General features: G+C 49.4%; 1 protein-coding gene across 1 annotated transcript in view; it reads right to left on the reverse strand.

The window, feature by feature from the left end:
• The window catches only part of LOC144094456 (signal peptide peptidase-like 2B), a 29458-nt gene that overhangs the window by 711 nt on the left and 9036 nt on the right, over positions 1-19711 (reverse strand). The window contains exons 6-13 of the mRNA XM_077628387.1: positions 18027-18310; positions 16826-16922; positions 16397-16592; positions 7620-7694; positions 5895-5942; positions 2981-3134; positions 1268-1345; positions 5-159 (exon numbers count right to left, since the gene is read on the reverse strand). Of these exons, the coding sequence (XP_077484513.1) occupies positions 5-159; positions 1268-1345; positions 2981-3134; positions 5895-5942; positions 7620-7694; positions 16397-16592; positions 16826-16922; positions 18027-18310 (1087 nt within the window). The remainder of the gene's footprint in view (positions 1-4; positions 160-1267; positions 1346-2980; positions 3135-5894; positions 5943-7619; positions 7695-16396; positions 16593-16825; positions 16923-18026; positions 18311-19711) is intronic.

Here is a 19711-nt window from a genome sequence, read left to right on the forward strand (position 1 = left end):
TTGCCTTCAAGCCGTGCCAGATGTCGTGCAGCTCGCCGCGATGGCGGGCAAGAAGCAGCGTGGGTATTAGCGTTGCGGGAACCAGGTAGAGTAGAGCAGGTTGGGCAGTGTTCATCAGGTATAGGGCGAAGAAGGTGAACACCAGGCCGGCGCCATAACCTGCCGAGGCCAGACATGGAAGCATTAAAAGAGCTACAGAGGGAGGGCACATTCCGAAGGCGGTTGCGCCACGTGGAATGAACAGCTGGCTTCCCGCCGAGAGCCGTACAGCTCCCAGTCGAGCCCCCTTTGTCCCCCCCCCCCCCCCCTTTGACTCCAAATAAAGGTTCTCACTTGGCCACTGCACCGATAAATTTACAGTCATAAAATTACCTGCCTAGTCAGGAGCATTGTAATGTGAGGCTTGTAATTTGGAACCCCAATAAATGCTACGAGGCTCCTTCCCGACCTGTCCTTTCTCGCTGTCGCTCATATCTGTACTTCCTCTACCCATCACCCCCTTGTCCCTCTCATTTGCGCCACCGCGGAGGCTCGGTGGTTATGGAACTCGGCTGCTGACCACAAAGACGAGGGTTCGATCCCGGCCGCGGCGGCCGAATTTCGATGGAGGCGAGATCCTAGCTGCCCCTATACTGTGCGATGTTAGTGCACGTTAAAGGACCTCAGGTGGGCGGAACTATCCGGAGCCCTTCCCTATGGCGTCCCTCATAGCCTGAGTCGCTTTGGGACGTTAGACCCCCATAAACCAAACCTTTCATTTGCGCTGGCCGCAGCTCGGGTGCCTAACTTAGTGGATAGCAACTGGCGCGACCTGCTCCCTCTTTTACTCAACCCCTACTACTACTACCTTCCTGACGAATCCTCTGTTTTATTTAGCACTAGCTATTATCTCACTTAAATCTACTGGGATCCAAAATACGTAGCATGGGCGAAGTTCAGAAACTTAAAAAAATGTATGCGAAGAAAAGAAAATAGTTATCGAAACGTGCAGACGGACCTCTTTCAATTTGTTGCGCTAGGTAGCAGTCATTCATTTCAGCGCAGAGAGCAGTTTAATGCGATTTTTGTGCTATGAAGAGGTTGCGAACAAATTTGAATTGATGTAATTTCACTGAGAAATATTAGAAAAGAAGTTTGCTTGGTAATGTATATTGCTTACAGTTGATCTAGTTTTTTTTTGCAGCCTCTAGGATAAACAGCCTTTAAAAGACGTTTTCCGTCAAACTAATGTATTGAGTGATAACGTGCATCCAACAAGCATACCTACCGATCACTGTCACCGTGTAGTACAACCGACGCTTAGTTGCGATCAGGTCGAAGCTATGCACGTAGGCCACGAGGAACCCTGCGGGCGCCGATTAGAGATGAAAAGAAAATTACGAACGTCATAAATAAGGTAAAGGAATGGCCATAAAGCACACTAATGGAGACCATGCTTGTCAAGCGTAACACCAAAGAATGTCAGCCGCCACGGGCAACGGCGAAGGCACGGTCGTTCAGACTACCGGTTGCTATGCTGCATCACATGTCGCGTGGCAGAGATGAACAGCGCAGAGCACAAAGGTGGCACTTTGGGATAGTTGGCGTTAAACAGCGAAGCCAGAATCATTGACACGAGCGTTTAATGAAAAAAATGGCCTGCAATAAAGATGACGCTAGTGCGCACATGAGGGGACTGTGGATACAACCGTTATGATAAAACAGCTCAGCACTTTTAGCTCCGACGGCAGTTCTTGAGCGTGGTGAAGTTGCAACTGGAGCTTCCAAACCTCACTTATACGCAAGAGCAAAGGCGCCAATAATCTTATTATTGTGTGAACTTGTGTTTCAATAAATCTCCTCAGTTGTTATTGGATCGAACCAAGCGCGCACGATAATCGACCCTTTCATAGAATGTGCCGTACATAGATGATCGTTTCTCCTTCATTGGTGCAAAAATTCAATACATCGGCACTGTTGTTTTCGAGCTTTGAGTAATATGCACAAAGAAGGTTATACTTTTTTAACGACAGCGACAGCCGGCAGTGTCTAATGTTATACGACTTGAGGTGGCATCTTTGAGTCATCCTGGCTACATTTATTTCATGGCTGTCCTCTTGGCCTTGTTTGCCACGTTGAATATGAGCGAAATTTAGAACTTGTCCTAGTCATCCTAGTCAGACGTCAGTTTATATGAAACCTACCGCCGTTTATTTGCTTAGCGAAAAGTGAGGTTGTGCGAATATTCGAAATTTTCAAACTGCGAATCAAATTACCTTCTACTCGATCCGAATAGGGCACAACGAAATTTGTTTCGACGTCTGTTTGCCTACCCTGACGCCGCACAGCTTGCTGTCGCCGTTTTCGGTCTGTGCGGGAGAGGAGGGCTCAGCCCCGTGACACGGTCCATTCATGCCGCGCCATTCATAATGCTCACACATGTGGTCTTCAAGATCGGGCGACCCGGCAGTGTTCAGCCACGTTTAGCATCTTCATGCCCGATATCGAAGGCAGGCCGTGGCTGAAATCCTCGTCCCTCTCATCAAATGAGATTTGGGAACAGTTCTATAGCTGTCGTGAACAGCAGAAAAAGGTGATCTTCCTGGGTGTATGACATGACGGTCATAGATTATATACAGTGACTTCGAGTTGCGTATCCACTGGTGTTGCACTTTCGCTGCGCCACCGCTAGCGCTTCGCTGTTTGGTACGAATATTCATGTTGTACGAATATTCGTGGAAATGGCGAAATGACACAAATATTTGATATGCATTCGATTCCGTATTCAACTGCACTATTCGTTTCCGATTCGGTTTCGAAAAGGCAATATTCGCACACCTCTATGCAAACGAATCGGTTTTTCTCTGCCGTGCTCAATTAATTTTGTTTTTATTCTATCTGACGTACGCAGCACTTTTTCAACGCATACGTCACTTTTCTGTCGTTGCAGCACAGCAACAGTGACAGCAAAAAGAGAAGATAAAGGACACTTCTCGCGGACCGGGAATGAGGATGTCTCCCAGCCCGAGGATAGAGTACTCTCCGAAGCAAGCCGCCAGGTCCTTGTTGCCCAACCTGGGCACTCGCATCACCATCGGGATCTGCTCTTCGGTTCCGCCACCTCTCGCCACTTGCACCATGATGCTGTCTCCTCTCTGCAGCGTTCCCGCGTCACCACATGTTTCATCCTCACCCAGAGGAAGAATTTACTTTTCTTTCTTTGTTGCGACTGATTGGACACTAAATGGGGTGATATCTCGTGAATGTTTCCCATGGTAAAGACTGTGAGATATTTCTATTCGTTATCTATATTAACGGTAACCTCTGAAGTACAAAATCCCTATATGCTTTTCCATTATGTCAGTCTTCGGTGCTATTTTATGTGTGCGTGCATGCGCACATGCGGTGCTAAGTCCTAGAACATGATTGTCAACCATACTTTCATAACCGTGACTAGTAAAGTAGTCACGATATACCAGTTATTGCACTAACAATAGCAGGCGACATTCCGCTGGATTGCACTACATCGACAATGGTTAAAGGAAAACAACAGATGTTTATTTTGGGATCAGAAGGATTTCTCACAAGCCTCGCCTTCTTAAATTTCTCCTTGACCTTCGCTAGTAAGAACTAATCGACGGGCTCGACTATTCATGTTCACAAAACAGTGCTCAAGAAATAGGAGGAAAGAGTTAAAGCGTGCGCCCCTTTCTTTTTTTCGCTGCTATTGTTTCTAGCGCTCTTCATCATCATCAGTCTGACTACGCCCACTGAAGGACAAATGCCTCTACCATATCTCTCCGCTTTTCTGTGCCAGCCAGCGCCATCTTATGCCTGCAAAACTTCTTAGTCTCATCCGCCCACCTAACTTTCTGCCGTCCTCTGCTACACTTGCCTTCTCTTCGAAGTTACCCTTAACGACCATCGGTTATCTTGCCTTCGTATTACATGCCCTGCCCAAGCCCATTTCTTCCTCTTGATTTCGACTAGAATGTGATTAACACGCGTTTGTTCCCTCACCCACTCTGCTATCTTCTTGTCTCTTAACGTTACACCTATAATTTCCCTTTCCATAGCTCGCTGCGTTGTCCTCAGTTTAAACTGAACCCTTTTCGTTAGCCTCCGCGTTTCTGCCCCATGGGTGCGTGCCGGTAAGCTGTTACATACTTTCTTGAGGGATATGGGTAAACTGCTATTCATCACGTGAGAGTGTCTGTCAAATAAATCCACTGCACCCCATTCTTGATTTCCTTGTTATATCACTCTCTGCCCTAAGTAGATGCATCAACGCTTCGTTGGCTATCTCAAACTGCTGCCCGCTTCCAACAATGTTGAACATTAGTTTTATGAATATTAATTCTTAGACCAACCGTTCTGCTTTGCCTGTAGAGGTCCTCGATCATGATTCGCAATTCATCCCCTGCGTGCCCTGGCAAGACGATGTGATCTGCGAACCGTATATTACTGAGGCATAAGCAATTAAATTTTGTCCCCAATTCTTCCGAATATAGATGCCTGGATGCCTCCAGTAAACATGCGGTAAATACCACTGGAGAGATCGCGTCTTCCTGCCCGACATCCTTCAGTACTGGGGTTTTATTGTTGCGCCCCGATTCCGTAATGCCTGATTGACAGCTCAGGCATGCGGCTCTTCACGCTGAGTTATTCTACCTACTGTTGCGTCGCTCATAAAAAATACAAAAAGAATTATCTCGACCGAACCGCCCACTTCTCCGGGCCGAAATTTCGCGCAGAGGTAGCATTGGGCGGTCAGTTCTGTTTTATATTATGTTTGGGTAGGGTAATTGCCTGAATCTGTCAAGATTAATTGACATCTCGACCATCTGCGTTGACGGCGAACAAAAACAACACGCTTTCGCAGAATTGGTGCCGGTAGGGCCATCACGAGCCTTCCGGACGAACGAGTGCTCTGCCGTGCAGAGAGGCTGCGGAGAAACGCAGGGGAGAAACGCAAGGTGCGGGGAAGGGGAGAGTCACGTGCAAACAATGTTTTCTACGGCCTGTTTTGATGCAGTAGTTGAGAACGCACTTTAAGACCAACCACGCAACCGCTTTCTCCCTCTTGCGTATCATCGCAGCCTCAATGGTAGAGCGCGCTCATTCCTCCGGTGGGTGCTGATGGCGCTACCGGTACCAGTGCTGTTCAGTCTTCGCTCTTTTGTTCATTTTGATTTTTAAGGCACAAAAAAAGATAAAACACGGGGTAGACAACTGGCTGAAGGCGCTTCGTCCGGTCATATACAAGTGTTTTGTCTTTTTTTGCTCCTTAAAAATCAAGAACGGACGATAACCAACTCGTCCAACAGCAAGTTATCTTGCATTTTGGTACGCCGTCACGGCAGACGATGGAGATATTCGATTAATTCTGACCGAATCAGGCAAGTACTGCATCCAAATGAGTTGAAAACAAAACTGGCCACCAAATTCCACCTTTTTGCGAAATTTGAGCTCGAACAAGCGTGCGATTAGGAAAAGAGTTCCTTTTTTTCTGATCGACGCAACAGTCAGTATAAGAAAGAAATGTCTGCAGTTTAGCTAATACTTTTTTCTTGGACGCAGGAAAAGTAACGCCTCCTACGCTAACAGACTTCAACACAGTCTTGTGCCGTCAATTCTTTAGCTTTTTTCTCACGCGATCGTACTTGCGTTTTGTTTTCTTTATAAAGTCGTACAGACGAAACTTGTTCATAGCATAACTTTATTGCTTTTACACAAAGACCATAAACGGCTGCGGGTAATTGTTTCTTTTTAAAATATCAGAAGCTTATGTTAAAGTGTTGCACGTTACTAGAATGAGACAGAAAGATGCGACGCAAATTCGAAGAGCTATCACCAGTGGGAAAATATGCACGACTGAGTGACCAAAGCGTATCGAACGCTGCGGTGTAACTCACCCCTGAAGACTTGGCGAAACTGTTAGTCTCGTTGTGAGGATTAGATGCCTGCAGGAACCCAAAATAAGACCAAAAACATGGATATCAGTGAATCATGCTCACAGCACACCTATTACCAAGAAGGGATTGGAAGCACACCATTTTTTTTTATTATTTGATAACACGAGGCGAAATGGCAGTTTTAAACATTGTTTTTCACTTTGCAGTAAAGCAAACGCGTTTTTTTATATATTTAGACAGTATTTTCTCCTGCTGTATCCCATCCTTTCTGTAACGTAACACCCTCACCGTTGAGGGCCTTTAAGGATACTTTGAATAACAACCAAATAAAGTCACGCTACACTGAAAACGACGATGACGTAAGGAAACACGCTCCACTCCAAACATTGCGCATCTAGCTTGTCTCAAAGCAACCAAACAGACCTATTAGAAAAATTGCATGACCACTGTAGACGTTCTGGTTTTAGCAAACATGGCAGCTTGCCGGCGTGAAATGCAACTAAATAACAGATTGCTTTCTAAACCTCTCGTGCAGTAGAAGTTCCAGACTTTTTATCTTTATCTTTGTTCAGCAATGCTGAAGGCAGCGCAATGTTTGAAAGCATACGATCACTGACACCTTTTAAACTGCCAGAAGCTATAGCAGCTAGATTTTTTTGCTGTTGTTTTAACGCTTGCATGCAATATACTATCAGAAATAAAAGTGTTCAAGACACGCGAAAGGCTGTCATGGGCTTTCATGGGTTGCCACATTGTCAAACCCGCCGCGGTGGCTCAGTGGTTAGAGCGCTCGGCTACTGGTCCGGAGTTCCCGGGTTCGAACCCGACCGCGGCGGCTGCGTTTTTATGGAGGCAAAACGCTAAGGCACCCGTGTGCTGTGCAATGTCAGTGCACGTTAAAGATCCCCAGGTGGTCGAAATTATTCCGGAGCCCTCCATTTCGGCACCTCTCTCTTCCTTTCTTCTTTCACTTTCTCCTTTATCCCTTCCCTTACGGCGCGGTTCAGGTGTCCAACGATACATGAGACAGATACTGCGCCATTTCCTTTCCCCAAAAACCAATTTAAAAAATCAATTGTCAAAGATGGCGTTATTTCACTATCATACAATAGAGCATATGTGTCCGGCGTTCACATTCCTTAGTGTCGTCTCGAGACACCGGCTAATAACAGAGCAGTCGCCTTCACTTGCCACTGAGACGTCGTGGAGGCGTTAGTCCTCAGCTGCACGCATCACTCGCGATACAATAGTTCCTATCAACCAGCACGCTCGGCCTCAGATATTCTCATAACTTTTCTGACGTCTGAAATTGCCCAAAAGAGCTAATGAGGGGGAAAAGCTGCACTACGCAGACGGATGAATTAATAGCTGCCAAAACTTACAGGCCGCCTATATTTTAAAGAATTTGCATATTAAGGTAGCCTTGATGAAATTTAGTCATATCAATAACTTCAGTCGCATCAGTAAGCATGCGTCTTTAGAGGCCTAAGCGCTTCTTTGCGCTTTTAATGCCCGTAAGCAAAGTCCTTCCTTTCACGGCTCTTTCTCCCCTGGCAAGGTTTACAGTGTCCTTTGGCTCAAAGATGACTGAAGGCGACTCGAGTGCGGAATTTTTATCTGCGACAGCGAAGCGGGCAACGCCAAGGCACGTTGCGAGAAATGAGTGCGAGCTGTACCTTGACGGGGAACTGCAGTATTACAAAGGTCTAAGTTCGGTGCACTTACGGGAATGATTAGTGGCGTGACGAAGACGAAGAAGATGTCGTAGAAAAAGAGCAACACCAGCAGAGTGGCGATGACCTGCAAGGAAGATATCACCGTACATCCATCGCATCAAAACACAGAGCAACCCTCGCCCGCGAGGCTTCAAGACATGTGCATAATTAACAGGTGTGAGTGCGAAAAAATCACATGTGACTGGACCTCCATTGCACCTCGAATTCGACTTTTCAGTGCAACTACAAATCCATCAGTACCAACGAAGTATTCTTCATAATTATTCCTTCAATGACGTTTACGGCTTAGATGTGCTTAATTTCCTCAAAGTCACAAACCTAGCTGTCATTACGCAATCTATACTTCTGCACAGTTATGCCAGTCTATATCAGAAGTAGCAAACTTGACAAGGATCTCAGGCTGCCAGAACCTACACCTCGGCCACGCATTTGTTGTACCAAGTGTTCCAGCTCAATGTAACAAATTTTGCAGCGTTATGTGTTTTTAATGTTTAGAACTTTAACGTCCAAGAGCGAATCAGGCTACGACGGACGCCGTAGTGGAGAGCTTCCGATAATTTCGACCTCCTGAAGTTCTTAATGTGCACTGACATCGAACAGTACATGGGTCTCAAGCATTTCGCTTTCATCGGAATGCGACCGCACGGCCGGGATCGAACCCGCGTCTTTCGGGTCAGGAGCCTAGCACCATAACCGCTGAGCCACCGTGGCGGCTGTGACTATATTTAAAAAAATACGTAACACCCTAACCCAGTGAAAGCAACTTATCGCTGTTGAGAATCGTGTTGCTCAATCTGCGACATTTTTTTCCGGTCCGCGAAGATAATTAGGTAAGCCTATACAGCTAACTTTTATATATTAGCTTCGGGAAGAAAGCCCGCATTTCAAAGTTGTAGGTCACATTGTAAAACGGCCGGTTTAAGTATTACGTTTGCGTAGCTTTTTTTTTTTACCGGCCCTAGAACAGAGAGCGTGAAATTCAAGACCTAGCTGTTGAAAGAAGTGCTACTGAGAGAAAAATCCGCCTATCTCATATATTCTACGGCCACCGCAAAGGCACAGCCCTGTCGGATACAACGTTCCGCAGAAAAGCGGATACATTTTTTTTTTGACAGCGTGTCTCAGAGCGCTAGAGATTCATCGCTGCAAGTGGTTGATTTAGAATTTCACGTGCTCCGTCATTAGTCGGCGTCAGGCGCCGGTCCGCCAGTGCTGCATGGGCTTGGGGCTCGTTTATGCAAGTGGCGTCATGTACGAGTATGTTCCCTCTGTTACGACCAGAGTGACGTCATCTTCCGTGACCTAGGTGAAATGAAATGGAACGTTACAAAACGCGGCCCCTGTGAAGACAAAGCACGTACTCTCAACAAAAGTGGTAATAAAGAAGAAATGGAAAGACGGAAAAGTACAGCAAATATTCCGCTGTTGAGAGCGCTGAACTGTCTTGGTGTATTATTTAAATATCTTGAATATTGTATGGCTTCAAGCTAAGCTTGTCGGTTTCGTACGAGACCTCGGAAAGATTGAAGCTAACCATATTTCGGGAGCTCGCCTTTTCCAATAACGCGTAAAGTATAATATTTCTTTGAACTCTGCTTTGTTCACGTTATATGGCCGGTGTGTGTAGTGTATTAGAGGGTGTAGGCTAAAGTAAAAAAAAAAACATGTGGTAACGTAGTAAACTGAGCAGGACGTGCGAGAGCAACACCGCCTCGAAGGCAGCCGCTTGCAAGATCTTATCGTCAGCCGCTATCGGCAGCCTCGCGCGGGGAGGGGGCGTGCGTTCACGGAGCAGCTGCGCAATGCCTCCGCTCCTGGTGCTCAGTCAAAGGTCAAACGTTGAGGCTTCACACATACCCCGGGTTTTTCAGCTTTGCAAATGAAGTAGTGCTTCCGCACTAAGAACTGCCACTGCGTAAGGCGAGATTCAGCGACAGGCCGACAGCTGCCGAGGTGTCTTAGAGCGCAGCTCTTAGGCGCCCGTTGCTGCGTTCCGCATCGTAGTCGTCGGTGTCGGGGTAGTCGGCGTAAAACGCTACACAGGTGGCGTTTGTAGGCGTGTGACAGGTGGCGCGTTTGTAGGTAGCAGCAGATCGAAGCGCCACCTTCCATAGCGAGAGCGGAGGAATGAAAAAAATTGGCTGTGGTTTAGCTCTGGTTAACCCTAGTTGAATTGCGAAAGCTTCGTTTCCTCGGCACCTCGTCTATGCAGCGTCTCATTCCGACGCTCTCGAGAACTCAAACCGATCTCTTCCGCATTTGAAGAGTCACTCCGAGACGTATCACGACTTCTAGCTGCATCTTCGTTGCAGCGCTTCTCGAGTCTTGCGGCGCGTTCTTCTGGCGTCTCTTGAGCGCGTTGTCTCTTCCTCGCTTCGTTCTGTCGTTGTTCCGTCTCTTTCGCGCTCTCCATACCGACCACAATACACTGTATATATACACACACATACCCACCGCGAGGCGACACCTCCTCTGCCTTTACCCCAGCGGAGCACATCTGGCGGAGCAAGCGGCGACGACAGCGCCATCTGTTAGAGCGCGGCTGCGGTGTTGCCTAGCAACGCTGCAGTCGACATACGGCATACGGCGCGACGAGCCGAACTGACTCGCTGGCTGGCGTAGTAAAGCTTTCGCTTTAAAACCGGATGGTGGCTGCCACTTGACTATCGCGTAGGGTGGCTAGCAGCGTAACACGCCACCCACCAGTCGGGGCAGGTGGCGTGAAAACATGTGAAGAGCTGCGCGTCTGTCCACTTTATTTCACGATATATATATATATATATATATATATATATATATATATATATATATATATATATATATATATATATATATTGTAACGTGAAGATGTGCACACCAAAAGGGAAAAATATATTTACAGGGAAACAGCTTACAGCCACGCAGCCGAACAACCGGGCACGCGAAGCCCAGCCGCAGAAACGCACTTCGTCCTCTTCGCGTTCCAAGCGCGAGCGCACCAAGCACGAGCGTTCCAAGCACAAGCACAACCGTAGCATAACTCCCGGCGGCAAAAGCACCGTCCCGGTGCTAAGTGGATGATGTAGCAGGCGTGTGGTACGGTTTGAGACGGACTACATGAACGACGTCAGTCAAAGGGCTAGTGGACGACGTCGGAGCATGAAGAGGTGTAATCTCGTAGGTCACGTCGGTCACCTGACGGAGAACTCGATAAGGGCCACTGTACTGACGTAGAAGTTTCTCAGAGAGACCTACACGGCGAGAAGGAGAACAAAGGAGGACGAGTGAGCCCGGCGGATAGTGTACTGGGCGATGCCGGCGGTCGTAAACTGACTTCTGGTAGGTCTGAGATGCGGTGAGCCGGTCTCGGGCGATTTCACGGGCCATAGTTGCTCGGGAGATGGCGTCACGTGCATACTCTGTGGTCGAGGCAGTAGAACTCGGTAGTAATGTATCCAATGGCAGCGCAGGATGCCGACCAAACAGAAGGTAGAAAGGAGAATAGCCGGTGGTATCATGCCGCGACGAATTATAAGCAAATGTTACATAAGGCAAGGCAACGTCCCAATCGCGGTGGTCGGGCGAGACATACATGGATAGCATATCGGTCAGAGTCCTGTTGAGGCGCTCGGTAAGCCCGTTCGTCTGGGGATGGTAAGCTGTAGTGAGCTTATGCTGCGTGCCACAGGACCGGAGGATATCGTCAACTACTCGGGACAAAAAGTAGCGGCCGCGGTCCGTCAGCAGTTGGTGTGGAGCGCCGTGGTGAAGGATTACGTTCTGCAATAGGAAGTCGGCGACATCGGTTGCGCAACTTGTTGGTAACGCACGCGTGATAGCGTACCGGGTCGCATAGTCGGTCGCGACAGCAATCCAACGGTTGCCGGAGCAGGACGTCGGAAAAGGTCCGAGAAGGTCGAGTCCAACACGGTAGAATGGTTCGAGAGGTACGTCAATAGGCTGTAGAAGGCCAGCAGGCAACGTTGATGGTTTCTTCCTGCGTTGACAGAGGTCGCAGGAGGCAACGTAACGCCGAACAGAGCGGTACAGACCAGGCCAAAAGAAGCGGCGTCGGACCCGATCGTATGTGCGGGAGACGCCGAGGTGGCCTGCGGTCGGTAGGTCGTGTAGTTCCGCTAGGACAGATGAACGGAGACGCTGGGGAACGACTAGCAGGAGCGGAGGTCCGTCAGGACGAAGGTTGCGGCGGTATAGGACGCCATCCTGAATGACGAACAGTTGCAATGAAGGATCTCGGCTGGCACAGTTGAGGCGATCAATGAGAATACGCAAGGAAGAGTCTTGTCGCTGCTCGTCCGCGATGGTAACCAGATCGGAGATAGCGAAGAGGCACGGGCCGAGGTCGTTGTCTCCAGGATCAGGCGGCTCTACAGGGTGCCGAGACAGGCAGTCGGCGTCTTGATGGAGACGCCCTGACTTGTAATGAACAGTGTAAGAATACTCTTGGAGGCGCAACGTCCAACGTCCGAGCCGGCCTGTGGGGTCTTTCAGTGAAGACAGCCAACAAAGGGCGTGGTGATCGGTCACTACGGAGAATGGACGGCCAAACAGGTACGGTCGGAACTTAGCTACAGCCCAAACAAGAGCTAGACACTCGCGCTCTGTAATTGAGTAATTTCGCTCAGCTGTAGAAAGGAGGCGGCTGGCATATGCAATAACGCGTTCTTGCCCTTGGTGACGTTGGGCTAGCACGGCGCCAATCCCATAACCGCAGGCGTCTGTGCGAACTTCAGTCGGAGCCGACGGATCAAAATGGGCCAGAATAGGTGGGGAGGTAAGTAAGTCGACTAGCGAAGAAAAGGCCTCCTCTTGGGCAGGGCCCCAGGTAAAAGGGGTGTCTTTCTTTAGAAGGTCGGTCAGGGGGCGAGCGGTGCCGGCAAAATTTTTGATGAAACGGCGGAAGTACGAGCAGAGGCCGACGAAGCTGCGCACATCCGTAGACGACTGGGGAATAGGGAAGGCCTTGACGGCTTTAACTTTAGCAGGATCCGGGCGGACACCAGAAGCGTCGACTAGATGTCCGAGAATGGTGAGTTGGCGGCGACCGAATTGACATTTCGATGAATTGAGCTGTAGCCCGGCTCTACGGAAGACAGAAAGAATGCTCGCCAGTGTTTCGAGGTGCGTGGTAAACGTGGGCGAAAAAACCACAACATCGTCGAGGCAACATAGACATGTGGACCATTTAAAGCCGCGAAGCAAGGAGTCCATCATTCTTTCGAAGGTAGCTGGCGCATTACAGAGACCGAATGGCATAACTTTAAACTGATATAAGCCGTCCGGTGTGACGAATGCCGTCTTTTCGCGGTCATTGTCATCAACAGAGATTTGCCAATACCCGGACCGAAGGTCAATTGAAGAGAAAAATTTGGCTCCGTGAAGGCAGTCCAAAGCATCGTCTATTCTTGGGAGTGGATAGACGTCTTTTTTTGTTATGTTGTTTAGGTGCCGGTAATCAACGCAAAAGCGCCAGCTGCCGTCGTTCTTTTTAACCAGCACAACTGGTGAGGCCCAAGGGCTCGACGAGGGCTCTATGATGTCTTTACTGAGCATCTTGTCCACCTCTTGCTGTATGATGGTGCGTTCTGTACTGGACACTCTGTAGGGTCGTCTGTGAATAGGAGCTGCGTCACCGGTGTTGATGCGATGCGTGACCACAGATGTTCGAGCCAAAGGGCGGTCATCGAAGTCAAAGATGTCGCGAAAAGACGACAGAAGATACCGAAGGTCGTGAGCTTGCCCTGGTAAGAGGTCAGCAGCAATCATTTTTGCATATTCATCAGGTGGTGGGACGTCAGAGTCGCGGCAGTTCGACGAGGGTGGGACGCTTCTCACCGCCGATACGACGCATTCGGCAGCAGGGCACAGCGTGGCGAGCGACATACCTTGTGGGAGCGGCTGAACGTAAGAGGCAAAGTTGAGAACCGGAAGGGACGCTTGATTTGCCGACATGGTGACAACTGTATGCGCAAGGGCAACACTGCGTGTAAAGGGCACATCAGGAACCGGAGTAATGATGTAGTCACCATCGGGAACTGGCGGGACAGAGGAGAAACGGACATAAGTGGCGGCATCGGGGTCCAGGCGGACAAAGTCGGCGGTGCACAGTCGGTGAACAATTGGATCCGGTGGCTCTGAAGGAACAGGTAGAGCGAGTTGAACGATGCTTGTGGCGCAATCTATAAGGGCGGAATGGTCGGTGAGAAAGTCAAGGCCGAGAATGATGTCATGAGGGCAGTGTTCGAGGACAGTGAAGAGCACAGAAGTATGGCGGCCGGCTATTGAAACACGAGCAGTACACATTCCGACGACAATAGACATACCGCCATCTGCAACACGGACCACAGTTGAGGGGGCAGGAGTGAGCACTTTCCTTAGGCGACGGCGAAGACGAGCATTCATGACTGAGACGTGCGCTCCAGTGTCGATCAGAGCGGTAACAGGGACCCCGTCCACGTCGACGTTAAGGATGTTCCGATGAGTATGAAGAGTTAAAGGAGGGTTTTCTGGTCGGGTCGTCAGAGCAGCATCACCCCCAGACGCTGCAGCCATCAGTTTTCCGACCGGGAGCGGGCATATGGGGCCGGCGACGAAGGGCGGCGAGGTCGGGGCGATGGAGATCGACGGCGCTGAGGTGACGACGAACGGTTGGTAAGCGGGGTCTGAGCGTGGTGGCCAGAAGAGGTCATTTCCGAGGGCGAGGGAGAGCGGCGGGAATATGCAGAACCCGGCGGGTAGCGGCTGTAGGTCGAGGACGGACGGCTTCGGCAGTGTCGAGATATGTGGCCAACTCGGGAGCAGTTAAAGCAGATGGGCCTGTCATCAGGTGTTCTCCATTCATCTGGATTGCGGCTGCGTCGAGGGTAGTATGCACGTTCAGAACCGAGCTCCGGGGACATGCGGCGAGCATATGGGGCACTAACTGAGCAAACAGGTTGAATCCCAAGATTGGCAAATTCTTTGCGAACGACAGCCTGTATAAGGAATACTGCTGGAGTACTGTCTGTTGCGGGTGGATGAAACGCAACGGGGGACATTGCCTCTACTTCTTGGCGCACAAGTCGTGTCAGGCTCTCAGATGTCGGCAGACGGCTCGGTGGAGTCGAGTCTACACAGGACGACGTCGCAGTCGTATTCGGCAACCGCGTGAACTGCGGAGAAATTCGGCGGCTCTTCGCTTGTTCGAACCGGCGGCATTCCTTGATGATTGCGTCAACCGTTCCGCAGTCCTTGTATACAAGAAGGTTAAAGGCGTCATCTGCGATGCCTTTGAGTACGTGACCTACTTTGTCGCACTCTGACATAGTGGCGTCGACTTTCATGCAGAGAGCTAATATGTCCTGAATGTATGATACATAGGACTCTGTGGACGTTTGTGCACGGCATGCGAGCTCCTTCTTCGCAGCGAGCTGACGCCCGAATGGCTTACCAAACAGGTCACAAAGCTTGCGCTTGCAGAGATCCCAGCTGGTGAGTTCATCCTCGTGGGTCTCGAACCATACCCTGGCAGTGCCCGTCAGGTAGAAGATGACGTTGGCCAACTTTAGGGTCGGGTCCCACCTGTTGTGTGTGCTCACGCGCTCGTACATTGCGAGCCAGTCCTCCACGTCGACGCCGTCCGTTCCGTTGAAGGTCCCAGGATCTCTCGGATGGGCAATGATGAACGCCGGGTTGGCGGACGCCGACGGAGCGGCCCCGTCGCTGGTCATGGTTGAAGAGCCGGCGAGCTGACGACCGCTGCGGAGTTCCGTGCTTGCTGTGGCTGTACCCCGCACCTCACACCAATAATGTAACGTGAAGATGTGCACACCAAAAGGGAAAAATATATTTACAGGGAAACAGCTTACAGCCACGCAGCCGAACAACCGGGCACGCGAAGCCCAGCCGCAGAAACGCACTTCGTCCTCTTCGCGTTCCAAGCGCGAGCGCACCAAGCACGAGCGTTCCAAGCACAAGCACAACCGTAGCAATATATATATATATATATATATATATATATATATATATATATATATATATATATATATATATATATATATATATATATATATATATATATATATATTAAGTCAAAGAATTTGATAGCGGCATGCATATACTATGTATAGTTATAGAGTGCTCTTCTTAGTTTTCCACACATACCCGTTCTTCGATTAGTGTTTCATTCCGGTCCGCCGTTGCAGACGCGTCTCTGGTGCGGCGCCACAGACGGACCGTCCTACGCCCCCCCCCCCCCCCCCCCCCTTCGCTCTCGCCGTACTCTCCATCCTTCCACCGCAACAGCTGTTCGGATGGTTCCCCCGGCAGCCACCCTCCGGTTGCTCATTCCTCGCACTTGTCGTACCTTCCCCCTTCCACGTTAACTATTTTCCTCCTTGTTCCACAGTAACTACTGTCGGAGTGGTTCCCATGGCAATCACCCTCTGTCTGAGTTTTCTTTGCTCTCGGCATACCCTCCTCCTTCCCCAGTAACCACCCTCCGGCTGGGGATTCCCCCCCCCCCTGTCCCAATCCCGGCGTTCATCAACGGTAGAAAATCTCCCAGTGGTTCCCATTGCAACGTACCCATCGGTTAGACCGACCACTACCACTACAACTACTACTACACCGGCACGAAATCCAGGAACGGGTGTTAAAGAGTTGTTGCCTCTAAAACAGCTGCTCAGCGTTTGTCACTGAACGTGCACAGCGTTCACTTACAAAATTCAAATCTTTACGGATATCAGAGTAAAACTGCACGCTTCTGAGACGGCGTGGCTGCATTACCATAAGGTTCGGCATTCGCAGTGTCTTGATCATGTAGACGCAGAATATGATGCCCAGGGAGTCCTGCAGCAGCCACGATTTGGGGTGGTGTCTGATTACAACGAACGAGAAGGCCACGCCCACGGACAGCAGGATCAGGCACACCTGGCGCACCTCAAGCGCTACGTTGAAGCAGGGCAGAGCGAATCTGGGCACCCTTTGAGGAGAAGCGCAGGACAGTTAGACACAACCTGCGGGTTCAGAACTTTTCGGTAAACGATAGCATCTTTTGTAACAACGCTGGAGGACAGGTAAGTCGGTAATAAGTAGGAAGGAGAAATCACGTGAGAAGTCGCCGTGCAAGCAACGAAGCTTAGCGCCACTTTTGTCTTCTCAGGACGTCTAAATTTATATTTATTCCGCATGTGGCAATACCAGTTATGTACGTACTTTGCAGAGCCGACAGGTAGCTTGTGCACCAGGGGCTCCAGCACGCCGATGAGAGCGACGGACGATGCCAGAACAAACATCCCAATAATGACATAAACTGTAAAGGAATCGCCAATAGGGAATTGCGATAATGAGCAGACATCAAGTTCCATGACAGCGCCAAACACACGAGCTCAGCGTATTGCTGGGACAAAAGCAATGACTGCTGAAATGATTTCACGCTTAAGTTATCGTCTCTCTTCACTGGAGCAGTGGATTCATTGCACCTTTGGGCTGCATGTTGACGTCACAACAGTTTAAGCTGTTAAAGAAGAGGATGGAACGCACGAGAAGCCCGCCTAAGCGTTGCTTGTCCTTGCAATGTAACGAATAGCCTAAGTGAACACATTTCTGCTCATTACGATCAAGGAGGATCTGCAAGCAAAGCTACGGGAGCTACAGCCTCCCGGCAACTAATGTGGCTTTGCAGTTGCTGTTCCAGTATAGTGTCCAGATATTTGTCCTGATCCATTCCCCTCCAATAAACTGCGGCGAAAACTCAAAGAAGATTAAAATCTAGCAATCAAAGTTATTTCCGGGCGTTGCTTCACTTCACACAAACACCGGAGACGGAAACAATAAATATAGGATATAAGGTGGCCGGTAAACTATAACAATTAGTTTCATTCAAATGTTCATCCTCCGCGCCTACTTCTTGATCCCAGTGGCTGTTGTTATGGGTCAGTGGTAGGAACGCAATCTCTTATATCAGTGACTCACGCGGAGTAATTGCCCACAGGCCTCTGCAAGACTAATCCTGCCTTTATATTTGCACCACCACCAACTGGCAATAACGAGGGCGCGGCGCCTCAGCCATTTATGAAGGGCGAGGAATAAAATCGCAAGGAATTATCATATTATTTCAGTCTAGGAATAATGTCATTGGCAGTTTCAGCCCTGATCACAAAACCCCTGAACTTAAAGGCAGCGTGCGCCAGTATATGACTAATAGAAAAAAGCGCCAGGGAGACTAGGCCATGCTAAGAACTCGACAGCTACATGATGTCGAATACAGACACAGGAAGTCATTAACTACACCCTCCCAGGTTTATTTCCTTTTTTACAACGTCCGAAACCTCACTGCTGCATCCAATTGGCGGGCGGGTGAAACAACCAGAAAGAAACCCAGAATGTCAATAGACAAAACAAAAAAAAAGCTCACCAAGGTACCGGATGAACAGGTACATGACGACAAGCGAGGAAGACATGAAAACAACGAAGATAAGGATGGCCATCGGTGTGATCTCAATGTCCACCACTTCTCCCAGGCTTGTGTCTCCGTGCTCCTTGTCAGCATCACTTGCGCGCCTTCCAGCGGGAGCAGCAGGTGCTGCGGGAGCAGCGGGTGCGACGGGGGCAGCCTGGCTTCCTCGGCGCGCCTCGTCCCGGGTCGGTGCGGGGGCGCGGGGTTCTATTTTTCTCGCTCTAACTACGTTGTAGCGATACCTGGGAAGGAGTGAGAATCGTCGACGCTGTTCAACCACCCGTCATCCTCCGCGGTTAACGATTCGTCGTGCAAGTAATTTTGGGTCAGCTAAAAAAAAAACTGTCGCCTTTAAATGGCCGTTTCTTTGTACAAGTGGGCAGGCAACGCGTTGAACAAAGCTCCTTCAGGAAAGGGGACAACGCTGACACGTATATGGTTGCATGATCGCCAGCACTTGACAGCCTTTGCTCAGAGTGTGTGTTTGGTTTGCTCGCGTGTCTTTCATCGCAATTTCGATGCCAAAATAACAAGAGAAACCTCGGGACAAAATCGAACTGTCGACAAGATTAAGTCCGCCGATTTCAATGCAAGTTGATTTGGGAGTGGTGTAGCCTTAACTGCCTGCGTACTCATCCTAAAAACGTATTTTTACATGAGACTGTACATGTGTTTCACATGTAAAGGTCCCTCTAGCATGAAAGGGCAAAAAGTTTGAACATTCAGTTAATGATTACGCCATAATTATGTGTGACAAGTCACACTTTTCTCCTGTTTCCTAACTAGTTTTCCTCTTGGCATATCACACAGAAAAGCCACTTTAAAGTCTAATTGGGGAAGATCTAGAAAATCCTGCTTGCGCAGACTGTTCCCTTCCGTTGTGGAGATATCTGCACCACCGGCAAAACCTGCCCTCATTTTCTCTCTACCCCGCCCACAACCTGGCACGCTTGGCGACACTCGGCAGACCTGCACGACCAGCGAACTCTGGCTGAACAAGCGACACACCTTCGGGAATTTATTTGACTTCGGAACAAAGTTACTTTGACTATATGCGAGCCAGCTGCTTCCACTCGTGTAGATGGCTCGAGAATGTGGCACGCTTGTGGAAGGAGTAGGCTTGCGCTCGTAGTTTCCATTCCACTGCGAACAAGTTGTGAGACGAAGGAGACTGAAGGACGCGGGATCTAGAGGGAACTGGATACTGATCACACTTCGTTAGCACTAGCTGACAGAAAAAATTAGCAAGCCTGAAAATAGAAAGCAGGAACCACAGGTTGTTTAACACCATCTTGCCTTAAACCATACAGCGTAGATCATTGGGTGTTTACCTTCGTTAGCGTACTGCCTTCAGCGATTATTCTTAACGACTGCTGTGCAGTTACCTTAACATGAAAGGGATCGTTTAGTTCGCACTCTAATGAAATATTGATTTTAACGCGAAAACATTAGAATCTATTTTAACGGAAAAAGTGTACGGCGTTGGCGCCGGGCGTGTGAAGGGAGAGGAGCCACAGTGGGGAGAGGGAAATGAGAAAGACGGAGGGAGAGGACAGGGGGAAGTGAGGAGAGGGGAGAGGGCGAGTCGGTGCTAGGTGACGGGTGGCAAGAGTAACCACTCTCGGCAACCAAACTCGAGGGGG

The sequence above is a fragment of the Amblyomma americanum genome, chromosome 6 (assembly GCF_052857255.1).
Source record: "Amblyomma americanum isolate KBUSLIRL-KWMA chromosome 6, ASM5285725v1, whole genome shotgun sequence".
Classification (NCBI taxonomy): Eukaryota; Metazoa; Arthropoda; class Arachnida; order Ixodida; family Ixodidae; genus Amblyomma; species Amblyomma americanum.